Source organism: Corythoichthys intestinalis, chromosome 20, assembly GCF_030265065.1.
Source record: "Corythoichthys intestinalis isolate RoL2023-P3 chromosome 20, ASM3026506v1, whole genome shotgun sequence".
Lineage (NCBI taxonomy): Eukaryota > Metazoa > Chordata > Actinopteri > Syngnathiformes > Syngnathidae > Corythoichthys > Corythoichthys intestinalis.
This window is the reverse complement of record NC_080414.1, coordinates 2,016,141-2,030,366: the sequence shown is the minus strand read 5'-3', so window position 1 is coordinate 2,030,366 and position 14,226 is coordinate 2,016,141. Positions and strand designations below refer to the sequence as shown.

The window sequence follows — 14,226 nt, the reverse complement described above, 5'->3', positions numbered from 1 at the left end:
TGCAATTGTGTCAGATAATGCTCAATTTCTCCCAGAAAATGATTGCAGTTACAAATGCTTTGGTAGTAATATCTTCATTTATTTTGCTTGCAATGAAAAAACACAAAAGAGAATAGAAAAATAACATTTTATCATTTTACACAAAACCCCAAAAATGGACAAAAGTATTGGCACCCTTTGAAAAATCATGTGATGCTTCTCTAATTTGTGTTATTAACAGCACCTGTTACTTACCTGTGGCAAATAACAGGTGGTGGCAATAACTAAGTCACACTTGCAGCCAGTTAAAATGGATTAAAGTTGACTCAAACTCTGTCCTGTGTCCTTGTGTGTACCACATTGAGCATGGAGAAAAGAAAGAAGACCAAAGAACTGTCTGAGGACTTGAGAAGCAAAATTGTGAGGAAGCATGGGCAATCTCAAGGCCATCTCCAAAGACCTCAATGTTCCTGTGTCTACCGTGCGCAGTGTCATCAATAAGTTTAAAGCCCATGGCACTGTGGCTAACCTCCATAGATGTCGTAGCTCCATTTTTATTTATTTTTGTTATACCCTGACCCAAAAAAAAAATTTCAGTCATATTTAATTAATTTATTTAGACAGACACTGTTGAGTGGCCTTAAGACAAAAGTTTATTTTTGCATTCCTGGAAAGTTAAGAGATTATTAAAAAGTTTGTATTTATTGTGTATGAGAATACAATTTAAGTTATGTTCAAATATTGGAATTTGTATTTGCAAATAAAATCCAAACATTTAGTCAAGATTTTTTTTTGTTTTGTTTGTTTCTTTAGTAGTTTTTGCAAACAATAATGTTCACATGAACCGATTCACGTGAAAGTTACTATAAATCAATACAGATTTATTTTGCATTGATCATTTAGCCTATCAATTAGTTAGGTTCATATTTGTGAGAAATACAGCTCTATACCCCATTCAAACATAGGCAGAGTTTAAGGGGGGGCCAGGCCCCTGGTGGCCGAAAAGTGTCATTGCATGTAATTGACTTTCCTACATATGTATATAAAGGTTGTAAATCATTAAAGCTCACAACAAAAATGAATGAAATGAATAAAAAAAGATGTTTATAATGGGTCAAAATTATTTTTCAAACAGATCATGTGACGAGCACCTTAGACGGTCATTTGCTTTTTATATTATTTACAAAAAAAAAAATAGGAGAGGGTAATTGTATTTTTCAAATGATTTTTTCTTTGTTTGAATTTTTTATTTATTTTTTTTTTTTGATTGAAGCATTTTTTGCGTGGACTGAATGATTTAGACACAAATGTCCAACCCATAATATGGCCAAAACACAAAAAGGATTGCTAAAATCAAATTTTTTAAATTAAAAATTAAGTGTTCAAATGCAAATATTTGAGTCTCAAATATTTTTTCGCATTCAAAAACTTTTCTATAATTGATTTTTTTCTTGTTTTGACTGAAGTGATTTTTCGTTTGAAAATATACTAGTATATTTCTTTTATATTATTATATTTTCATTGAATAATAAAGACACAAATATCCTAGCCAAAATGTGGCTCAAATGCAAAAAAAAAAATTACTTCAATTAAAAAAGTTGCTTCATTCCCCCCCAAAAAATTGACTGCAATCAAAAAAAAAAAAATTCAAAGAAAAAAAAGCTTTCAAATGCTTTTTTTTTTAGTTTCAAATTTATTTTTGCATTCAAACACTTTTTTTTTTTTGGGATCGAATAATGAAGACCCAAATCTACCTCCATATGGCTCCGCCAGAGGATACAATTTTTGACTGGGGTAACTACATTGGCACAACACCGGTGGGCTTACCATATTCAATGGATGACGATCTTGGCGGGTATAGCTGTCTTTAGCAGCCTGATTTAGAATTCCCCTCAAGAATGATGGGAAACAAAAAAATGCTCATTTACAACTTATTATTATTAATTTTCTTGTAAGTTAACTTTATTGCTGACACTGCGTTTTGGGGTCATCGACATGCTGTGCCCCCTGGCCCAAAAGTCAAACTTCGCCTATGCATTTAAACCAAGGGCGTAGGTTTGCATAGGCACGGTAGGGACATAACACTACCAACTTTTCAGGATGCTCAAATTGTCCCCACCAACTTTTAAGCAATCTTATTTGCATTATATAATGAGTTCAGTTATATAGCTAATTTAGATCATCTTCCCATTTTTTGTACGAATAGAACTGAACCTACCCTTATTAAGTGAATTATTTACATTATGTTCAGACTTACATTTATACCCCTTTTTATTTGCTGAATGAGCAAGTCCATTTTTGTTCCTCAAACGCATGTTTGATTGGCTGATAACTTAACCCCACCAACCCCTCACTCACGCACGCACTCACAGTCCTGACAGAAATACAATGCAATATAATAAACAACAAATACAATAATGTAAAAAGATGTCAATGTTGTGGAGGTTGGGAACACACCACAAATTTTGCTACTGAAAATCTGACCTTCACCAGAGTTTGAATTTGCTTATGTGCAAAAATTGAGTAGGGAGCTACTTAGAGAGAAGTGTGTTCGTGTATCTGTTTTCTACATTATCTTTACTCATTCATTCATTCATTTTCCATGCCGCTTTTTCCTCACGAGGGTCGCGGAGGTGCCGGAGCCTATCCCAGCTAACTACGGGCAGTAGGCAGGGGACACCCTGAACTGGTTGCCAGCCAATCGTAGGGCACAAGGAGACATACAACCATTCACGCACACACTCGTACCTACGGACAATTCAGAGTGTTCAATCAGCCTACCATGCATATTTTTGGGATGTGGGAGGAAACCGGAGTTCCCGGAGGAAACCCACGCAGGCACGGGGAGAACATGCAAACTCCACACAGGAAGGCCGAAGCCCGGGATTGAACCCTTGATCTCAGAACTGTGAGGCAGATGTGCTAACCACTAAGCCACATTATCTTTAATTAAATTTAAATTTTTATTTTATTTATGTGATCTTAAAGCAGCCCAGAGGAGCTTTCATTTTTTTTGTTGAGTTTGGCTGTGCGACAAAAGCAGTAGTGTTTTACCTGAAAGAAGGCTCCATTTTCCTTTTTTTTTTTTTTTTTTTTTTTTTTTTTTTTAAGAATAAGAAGTTTGTTCAGTTATATCTAATTTCTTTATTTAGACAGACAATGCTGAGTGGTCTTAAGACAAATGTTTATTTATTTTTTCATTCCTAGATAGTTAGAGATTATTAACAAGTTTGTTTTTATTGTGTATTGCAATGTTATTTAAATTATGTTCAAATATTGAAAATTTAAATTTGCTAATAAAATCCAGACATTTATTCTGGAAGTTTTCAAAATGTTTCTTTAGTAGTTAAAAAAATATTTGAATCAAACGGGGTATCACCTGAACCAATACATATGAAAGTTAGTATTGTATGTATGTAGTATGTAAATCAATAGAAATGTATTTTGCATTGATCATTTAGCCTATCAATTAATTAGGTTCATATTTGTGAGAAATGTAGCCCTGACACACGTTCACCCAATCTGTTTGGTCTTATTAATGTCCCAGCCCCAGCAAAAAGTATACGTGCAGATCATGCTGTCCCCACCAATGTTGAGATCAAAACTACGCCCTTGTTTTAAACAATGTTTGGTCTTATTAATATAAAAAGCAAAAGTGTATACGCAGGTTATATTGTCCCTATATGTTGAAACCAAACCTTCGCCCTTGAATGTAGCCCTGACCCCCGTTTAATAATGTTTGGTCTTTTTAATGTCTTGCTCCCAGCAAAAAGTGTACATCCAAACCTACACTCTTGATGCATACACTATGCGAGTGGAGAGCCAATGAAATAATCGCTGATGAATAGGTGAGAGCATCCGATTGGCTCAAATCTTCACACCCACTGACCACACCTGCACCTTTAAAAAAAATCCCCCAACCTGGTGGCGCGGTTTACAAACATCATTTTGCAGTGGGGATCTGTTGTGGTGGTCTGATCTTTATCGTGTTTTTTAATGGACTTAATCGCTTCACTGTTTGCATGTAAACTGTTTTGAACTTGTACAATATTTCCCCGTCTATTTGTAATTAAAAAATGGCAGAATGGAAGACGCAGATAAACTACGACTACAATCCGTCCTATCACGCCTTCGCCTACGGTCTTGTTTATCAGTCCGGGCACGAACAGAACTGCCATGTGGCCGGCTGGGGCGAAACGGCAGCCCCCGAGTATAATAATTACGCACCTGGGATGACGCAAGTCTACTACGCCGCTACCGCTTCGAGGACACGCGAAGCGTCTCTGCCTCATAGTCCCGAGCAGCACGTCGCCAACGCTCACTGCCGTTACCAGGGTTCCGGTCTCGTCTACGTAGAGGAGAGTCAAGCCGGCCACCTGGTTCTCGCTGGAACTCCCCGAGCCACCTACGATTCGCCCGCCGAGACGAGCAGGAGGACCGGCGGGGGCGGCAGCGACTCTACGAGTGACTCGGAGGCTCACGCTTCTCCTGGTATGTCAAATTTTTTGATCATTTTAGCAGAGGTGGGTAGAGAAGCCAAAATTTTTACTCGAGTAAGAGGAGCGTTACTTCAAAATATGACTAAAGTAAAAGTAGTCATCCCAAAAATTTACTCCAGTACAAATAAAAAAAACAGTTTTGGGTGTTCCCTGCCTACTGCAGTGATACAGTGGTATGAAAAAGTATCTGACCCTTTTAGAATTTCTCACATTTCTGCATAAAACCACCATCAAATGTGAGCTGATCAAAATCACACAGATGAAAAAACAGTGCCTGCTTTTACTAAAACCACCCAAACATTTATAGGTTTTCATATTCTAATGAGGATGGTATGCAAACAATGACAGAAGGGGGAAAAATAAGTGAACAATCACATTCAATATTTTATGCCCCCCCTTTGGCCGCAATAACTTCAACCCAAGGGCATAGGTTTACATAGGGTCAGTAGGGACAAAACACCACCAACTTTTCAGGATGCTCAAATTGTCCCCATCAACCAGGGCTGGCCCAGGCCATTTGGGGGCCCTAAGCAAAACAATGCTAAGGGGCCCATATTTTTTGGCCCACCATTTTGTCACTGTGTACTGTGAAACCCTTTCATGGAATCCAACCCATACGTCCATATTTTGTATATTAATCAGATTTTTTTGCACTGCATACTTCAAACTTCTCACCCCAAATGATTGTCAGTACTTACAGTAGATACCGCCAAACCTTTTTCTAAAAGAGGAAAAAAAAGAAAGTTAAGGAAGGACTTTTATTTTTTTAAGCTTGTAATCAAATATCAAAACTCACAAAAGTCAGATAAAGCAAACTGTAGTAAACAAAATAGTATCTAAATTAAACAATTGCCAGATTGGGGGCCCCCTAGTGGTCAGGGGCCCTAAGCAGCTGCATAGTCTGTGTATGGGCTGGGCCGGCACTGCCCTGACACCAACTTTTAAGCAACTTTATTTGTGTTATATAATGACTTAAGTCATATTGGTCGTTTAGATTGTCTTCCCATACATTTAATTGTAGTAATTAACCCCACCATTATTATGTTCAGATTTACATGTACCTTTTTTCACTTGCTGAATGTGCCAGTCCATTTTTTCCTCCTAAACGCATATTTGATTGGCTGATGACTGACCCCCTATTGAAAGTCTGACCTGCATCAGAGTCAGGATAACATTAAACTGTGTGAACTTGCTAACCTGCAAAACTCGAGTAGGTAGCTGCTTAGAGAGAAGTGTCCTCCTTTGTGTTTTCTGGAAAGGCGCTATACAACTGTAGCACCATTTACCATTACTGTTAATGTTAATTAAACTGTGAGAAATGTATTGAAGTGAGTTTTACACCCTTCTCCCCAATTTTACTTATTTGATTCATGTGGTCTTAAAGCAGCCCAAAGATTTCATTTTGTTGTTGAGTTTGGCTGTGCTTGTGGAGAAAATCAGTAGTGCTTTACATGATTTTTTCTTTTTGTTATTCCCTGACAATGAATGTTTTTTTTAGTTATATTTAATTTCTTTATTTAGACAATGAAGAGAGGTCTTCAGACAAATGTTTATTTTTTTTTTGCATTCCTGGATAGTTAAGAGATGATTAACAAGCTTGTATATATTGTGTATGTTAATATAATTTATGTTCAAATAATGCAATTTACATTTTCTCATAAAATCCGCACATTTTTTTCTGGAATTTTTCTAAATGTTTCATTAGTAATTTTTGAAAACAAAGGTTTGAATTGAACGGTGTAGATTGAACCAATACACATAAAAGTTAGTAGAAGTCAATACAGATTTATTTTGCATTGATCATTAAGAATGTCCCGTCCCCAGCAAAAAGTGTACGTGCAGGTTATGCCATATGGTCCCTACCAATGTTGAGACCAAACCTACGCCCTTCCTTCAACCAGACGCTTCCTGTAGCTGCAGATCAGTCTGGCACATCGACCAGGACTCATTTTGGCCCATTCTTCTCTACAAAACTGCTGTAGTTCAGTCAGATTCCTGGGATATCTGGCATGAATCACTGTCTTTAGGTCATGCCGCAGCATCTCAATGGGATTCAAGTCTGGACTTTGACTTGGCTGCTCCAGAACGTGTATTTTGTTCTTCTGAGACCATCCTGAAGTTGATTTACTTCTGTGTTTTGGATCATTGTCTTGTTGCAGCATCCATCTTCTTTTTAGCCTAAACTGTCTGACAGACGGCCTCAGGTTTTTCTGCTAAACATTCTGACAAACTTTTGAATTCATTCTTTCATTAATGATTGCAAGTTGTCCAGGCCCTGACTTAGCAAAACTGCCCCAGATTACGATGCTCCCTCTACCATGCTTCACAGTGGGGATGAGGTGTTGATGTTGGTGAGCTGTTCCATTTTTCCTTCACACATGACGTTGTGTGTTACTCCCAAACAATCCAACTTTGGTTTCATTAGTCCACAAAATATTTTGCCAAAACTTCTGTGGAGTGTCCAAGTGCATTTTTGCAAACATTAAACGAGCAACAATTTTGTTTTTTTTGTTTTTTTTTGAGAGCAGTGGCTTCCTCCTTGGAGTCCTCCTACGAACGCAGTTCTTGGCCATAGGTTTACATAAAGTTGATGTGTGCAAGATATTGGACTGTGCCAGTGATTTCTGTCAGTCTTTAGCAGACACGCTAAGGTTCTTTTTTACCTCTCTGATTATTCTGCGCTGAACTCTTGGGGTCATCTTTGGTGGTCGGCCACTCCTTCGGAGCGAAGCAACAGTGCCAAACTCTCTCCATTTGTAGACAACTTCTCTGACTGTCGATTAATGAACATCCAGACTTTTAGAGATCCTTTCCCAGCTTTATACGACTCGACAATCCTTGATCGCAGGTCTTCGACAGGTCTTTTGACCGAGCCATGATGCACATCAGACAATGCTTCTCATCAAGACATTTCTTACCAGGTGTGCGTTTTATAGTAGGCAGGGCAGCTTTAAACCGCTCATCAATGATTGGGCATACACCTGACTTGAAATGTTTGGTAAAAATTGGTTTCAATTGCTCTTTAAGTCTTCATAGGCAGAGGGTTCACTTACTTTTCCTCCTTCTGTCATTGTTTGAATGCTATCCTCATTAAAATATGTAAACCTATAAATGTTTGTAGTTAGAGCAGACACTGTATTTTCATCTGTGTGATTTTGACAAAGACCAGATCACATTTGATGGTGATTTTATGCAGAAATGTGAGAAATTCCAAAAGGTTCAGATACTTTTTCATACCACTGTACGTTTGTGAATTTTGGAATACACACGCAATACAGACATTGTAGTATGCATTGTGGTCAAAGCTGGTTTCTTATTATTGACCTCTGTACACTGTTCCTTCAGATTCCTGGAGTTTTAGTAGCGGCCGAGAAAATAGTCTTCCACAGGTCGACCCCGCTTTGTGGGTGAAGCCCGAACAAAGCGACGATGCAAACAGCAGCGGCCCGGAAGCTGGAGACCATGTTTCCAGCTCGCTCATGGTGGAGCTGTCCTCCTACACCGACGCTAGCGGCCAGAACGCTGACGCTGCCGTCTCTCTCCAAGCGCCATTACCGGCCGATAAGAAACCTAGCACGAACCTGAACGGAAAGGGACGCGTTTCCTTTTCGGAGGACCAGATGAACTTTCTTGTCCAGCGTTTCAGCGTGCAGAGATACCTTACCCCGGCCGAGATGAAAAACGTGGCTGAAATGACAGGGCTTACCTACAAACAGGTAAGGCTTGTACGAGCACGAACATAAAGCAAAGAGCGTTTGGCCTATCGAAAGATGGCAGAGCAACAAATAAGACAAAAAGTTTTGTCCGAGGAGGGGGGAAAAAAAGAGGCGACAACAAAAGTATGGAATCACCAGTCACGGACAAGCTCTCACTCAGACATTTTATCATGTAGAACAAACTCAGATAAAAAGCTGGAAAAATTCATGAATTAGTTCAAAAGTGCAACTCTTTAGCATTCAGAAACACTAAAAAAAATGAATAAAAAACATTGTGGTGGTCAGTAAATGTTACTTTTATAGAGCAAGTGCAGGGAAATATATATGGAAACACTTCATTCTGAGGAAAAAAATATGGATTCATGAGAAACAAACAAAGAAATAACCATCAAAACACATCTCTAGTATTTAGTAGCACCAACTCTGGCTTTTATGACAGCTTGCAGACTCTGAGGCATGGGCTTGATGAGTATTTGTCATCAATTTGGTGCCAAGTCTCTTTGATTGCAGTTGCCAGATCATCCTTGCAGGTCAGAGCCTTGCTGCAGACTATTTTTTTTCAATTTCCACCACAGGTTTTCAATAGGGTTGACATCTGGGCTATTTGCAGGCCATGACATTGACTGGATGAGTCTTTATCCAAGGAATGCTTTAATAATTTTAGCTCTGTGTCATCTTGGAAAATGACAAACATATTTTCAATTAAAGGGATAAGAAAGCCGTCTAAAATTTCAATGTAAACTTGTGCATTTATTGAAGATTTAACCCCAGCGCCTCTGCCTGACATGCATCCCCATATCATCAAGGACTGAGGGAATTTTGATGTTTTCTTCAGGCAGTTGTCTTGGTAAATCTCACTGGAACGGCACCAAACCAAAGTTCCAGCATCATCACCTTGTCCAATGCAGATTCTTGACAAGGTAATGATGCTGGAACTTTTGTTTGTAAATCTCACTGGAATGGCACCAAACAAACGTTCCAGCATCATCACCTTGTCAAGAATCTGCATTGGACAAGGTGATGGTGCTGGAGGAATTTTGATGTTTTCTTCAGGCAGTTGTCTTGGTAAATCTCACTGGAACGGCACCAAACCAAAGTTCCAGCATCATCACCTTGTCCAATGCAGATTCTTGACACCATGTCCAATGCAGATTCTTGACTCTTGACACCTTGTCCAATGCAGATTCTTGACAAGGTGATGATGCTGGAACTTTTGTTTGGAAAAGTTCCAGCATCATCACCTTGTCCAATGCAGATTCTTGACAAAGTGATGATGCATCATCACCTTGTCAAGAATCTGCATTGGACAAGGTGTCAAGAGTCAAGAATCTGCATTGGACAAGGTGATGATGCTGGAACTTTGGTTTGGTGCCGTTCCAGTGAGATTTACCAAGACAACTGCCTGAAGAAAACATCAAAATTCCTCCAGCATCATCACCTTGTCCAATGCAGATTCTTGACTCTTGACACCTTGTCCAATGCAGATTCTTGACAAGGTGATGATGCTGGAACGTTTGTTTGGTGCCATTCCAGTGAGATTTACAAACAAAAGTTCCAGCATCATTACCTTGTCAAGAATCTGCATTGGACAAGGTGATGATGCTGGAACTTTGGTTTGGTGCCGTTCCAGTGAGATTTACCAAGACAACTGCCTGAAGAAAACATCAAAATTCCCTCAGTCCTTGATGATATGGGGATGCATGTCAGGCAGAGGCGCTGGGGTTAAATCTTCAATAAATGCACAAGTTTACATTGAAATTTTAGACGGCTTTCTTATCCCTTTAATTGAAAATATGTTTGGGGATAATGAAATCATTTTCCAAGATGACACAGAGCTAAAACTGTTCAAGCATTCCTTGGAGAAAGACTCATCCAGTCAATGCCATGGCCTGCAAATAGCCCAAATCTCAACCCTATTGATAACCTGTGGTGGAAATTGGGGGGGGGGGGGGGGGGGGGGGAATAAAAATTGGTCCACAGCAAGGCCTGTCAGGATGATCTGGCAACTGCAATCAAAAAGAGCTGGTACCAAATTGATGAAGAACACTCATCAAATCCATGCCTTAAAGACTGCAAGATTTCATAAAAGCCAGAGGTGGTGCTACTAAATACTAGAGATGTGTTTTGATTGTTATTTCTTTGTTTGTTTCTCATGATTCCATATATTTTTTTGAATGGAGTGATTCCATATATATTTCCCTGCACTTCCTCTATAAAAGTAACATTTAATGACCACCACAATGTTTTTTGTTCATTTCTTTTTGTTTTTCTGAATGCTAAAGAGTTGCACTTTTGAACTAATTCATGAATTTTTCCAGCTTTTTATCTGAGTTTGTTCTCCATGATAAAATGTCTGAGTGAGTGCTCGTCCGAGACTGGCGATTCCATACTTTTTGCTAGGGGTTGTACCAGGATACTTAAGAGTGACGCCCCCCTTTCCTCCAACCAAACGCAGTCTTCCTGTAGGCAAAACATGACTGCTTTTGTCCACCCGCTCCGCTAAAATTGACCAAAACTGAAAAATTACCTTGTCTTTCTTTACGTTTCCTTTGGCCATTTTATTCTTCTTTCCTGTAGGTTAAAACGTGGTTTCAAAATCGAAGGATGAAGCTGAGGAGACACCAGAAAGACAACAACTGGGTGTCGGAGCGTTACAACAAAAGCCGCACTCAAGCCAGCTCTGTTAGCGGAAGTGTAATCAGTCACGTTCCACGCGTAAGCAAGTTCTATTTCTTACCGTTTTGTATTATGCCTAGGGATGTATAGCCTCTCAGTCTGCCTCCTGCTGCTTTTCGTGGTCAGCAGTGCGCTGGAGTTAGCGATTTTAAAGTTAACGATGATTGACAGGTTTGCAACTTTGATCTTGCCAGAGAAGCTTGGTAGCTCTACCATAGACTTCATAATGTATTGACGGGATGCGGGGCCAATAAATACGGGGCCTGCATTGTTGGCAAGGCCGTCAAAGCTGACTGAGCGGAATCACAAAGATCTTTTTTTCGTTGAAAATTCTAAATGCTAAAATCCCCGAATTCTTTATAGGTATGGACGTAAAACAGTCTCGATTCTTGGTTAAAAGCCCCCCAAAAAAACGTGCAGTTAGCTTTTATTTTGCATAAATATGTCGAATTACAATACTCAATAGACAATAGTCTGTTAGTGAATGTGGCTAGCGGCCGCCATATGTAAACATAGCTTTTCCGGTGAAAATTCTTGTGAATAAATGCTTAAATCCCCGAATTCTTAATAAATATGGATGTAAAACGGTCTTGTGTCTTGTTTAAAAGCCCCCAAAAAAAAGTCCAAGTTGCGCTTATTTTACGTAAATTAAACAGAGCTTTTCCAGTGAAAATTCTTGTGAATAAATGCTTAAATCCCCGAATTCTTAATAAATATGGATGTAAAACGGTCTTGTGTCTTGTTTAAAAGCCAAAAAAAAAAAAATCCAGGTTGCGCTTATTTTACGTAAATTAAACAGAGCTTTTCCGGTGAAAATTCTTGTGAATAAATGCTTAAATCCCGAATTCTTTATAGATATGGATGTAAAACAGACTCAATTCTTGGTTAAAAGCAAAAAAAAAAAAAAAATGCAGTTAGCGTTTATTTTGCATAAATATGTCGAATTACAATGCTAGTCTGTTAGTAAATGTAGCTAGCGGCCGCCTGACGTAAACAGAGCTTTTCCGGTGAAAATTCTTGTGAATAAATGCTTAAATCCCGAATTCTTTATAGATATGGACGTAAAACAGTCCCGATCGATTCTTGGTTACAAGCAAAAAAAAAAAAAAAAAAACGAGCAGTTAGCGTTTATTTTACATAAATATGTCAAAGTACAATGCTAGTCTGTTAGTGAAGCTAGCGGCCGCCTGATGTAAACAGAGCTTTTCCAGTGAAAATTCTTGTGAATACTTAAATCCCCAAATTCTTTATAGATATGGATGTAAACCAGTCTCGATTATTGATTAAAAGCCAAAAAAACATGCAGTTAGCGTTTATTTTAAGTAGATATGTCGTTGTACAATGCCAGTCTATTAGTGAATGTAGTTAGCGGCCGCCTGATGTAAACAGAGCTTTTCCGGTGAAAATTCTTGTGAATAAATGCTTAAATCCCTGAATTCTTTATAGATATGGACGTAAAACAGGCTTGATACTTGATTAAAAGCAAAAAAAAAAAAAAACATGCAGTTAGCATTTATTTTACGCAAATATTGCGAACTATGATGCCAGTGCAGTAGCGGCTAATTTCTCCCATTGATTTTTTTTCCACAACGTTTAAAAATGCATCGTACGAAAAATATAATAATGATCTTGAATCCTCGAACAAATCACTCCTGAGTCAATCTTTCCTATTTGTATGCGGTACAGTTATCATACTTTTTCAATAGAAATCCAGGGTTAGATCGCTGCATGCGTGTTTGCGAATGGCTCCTCTCGATGTGGGCCGCCCCCTACTTGAAGGCGAGGCGCAGTGCATGACCGATCTGAGCCGTCAATACATTATGAAGTCTATGGCGCTACCATCAGACGCATATGTGTCAATCATCGTTTAGCTTGTTAAACACTAGCGTTAGTGTTCCGTGGCAACTCATTGTGTGAGTGAGAGGCTGTTCACAGCAATGTGAGTGGACTCACTCAATGAATCATTTCATAAAGACAAGCATTTTTCTATGTTGTTGTTATTCAAAAGAAAAAACACGTTTTGAAGGCAGCATGGTGGGACAGTAACATAATGTCTAAAACTTTTTGCAACAGTTTTTTTTTCTGTATTGGATTGGGACTCCGTATTGGGAGATTCTCAGAATCAGGTGACTTGGACTCTGGTGACAAAATATGCGATCGGGCCATCCCTAATTATGTCCCATTTGCTATTTGATGTATCTATCCAATCATAGTTCGGATAAGGCCCTAAAGCAACACAATTAAAGAGAAATTGTGAATTGATTCTCATGATGCTCTCTTTACAGTATCAAGTGATGGCTCAAAGACCAGCCTTCACCGAGCGCTACAATCATCCCATGATGGATACGGCTTTTAAGAAGACAACTCTACAGAACCTGGCTTTTTATCTGGCCTCTATGGGCAACACCGCCGGATCGACTCCATTTCCCACATGGTCTTCCGGCATGCCCGCTAGGCCCCAGGCAGGTAGCGTGTCTGCGCCTCCAGGGATCAACCAGTATGAATATAATTCCAGTGTTTTCCACTCAACTGGGCCAGACGGCAGCTTTGAGGACAGAAATGCAGTGTCTGTCATCAACCAAAATCCATCCGTGATTGTACATGACATAAGCCAGTAGGACACTTCTGTTGTGTACATTTTCTCCAAAGCTTTTTTTCAAGTGGGTTGTATATTATTCATACTTGTTCAAAAATATATTGCCTTCAACACTGAGTTTTATTTTTATACACGACTATTTAATGTTTGTTGGTGAGCTCTTTGATTTTTTTTTTTTTTTGCCAGCATGCATTTATTGCATTGTTATTTTTTTTTAAGTGTTTGAAGGTGAATGTGCACAATTTTTCCTCTTTATAAATACATTGTGTGAAAACAATCTTGTCTACTTTATATTCTAACATAGAACATTAGTCTATTATCAACATTCCTTTATCGTGGGTAGCCTTTAGTTTGCAAAGCAAGGAAGGGAAATCAAGTTTTTTCATCTCATTGGCACAAAAAACCCAATTGATTTTCAACTTACACCTACAAAAATCTATATTGGCACACTCAAAAACATCTCTATTGGTGGTTTTTATTTTTCACCAAAAACTTTCCATTAAAGCCCATTGATAATTGCAACAATTGTTGCAATTAGCATTAGCAACAATTAGCATTATATAGCATTTAAGCTAGTGGATTTTGCTATGCAAGTTAGCCAACTGCAACAATTGTTGCAACAATTATTTAAGCTAGCATACTTTTGCTATGCAAGCTAGCCAATTGCAACAATTGTTGTAATTAGCATTAGCAACAATTAGCATTATATAGCATTTAAGCTAACATACTTTTGCTATGCTACTTTAGCATAACTGCTATG

General features: G+C 38.6%; 1 protein-coding gene across 1 annotated transcript; it reads left to right on the top strand.

The window, feature by feature from the left end:
- The first annotated feature begins 3,139 nt into the window (after positions 1 to 3,139).
- Positions 3,140 to 13,732, top strand: nanog (nanog homeobox). Its single transcript, XM_057824251.1, has 4 exons — positions 3,140 to 4,470; positions 7,824 to 8,194; positions 10,772 to 10,909; positions 13,156 to 13,732. The coding sequence occupies exons 1-4, from the start codon at positions 4,056 to 4,058 to the stop codon at positions 13,486 to 13,488; spliced, it is 1,257 nt and encodes a 418-aa protein (XP_057680234.1). The 5' UTR covers positions 3,140 to 4,055; the 3' UTR covers positions 13,489 to 13,732.
- Positions 13,733 to 14,226: the final 494 nt, after the last annotated feature.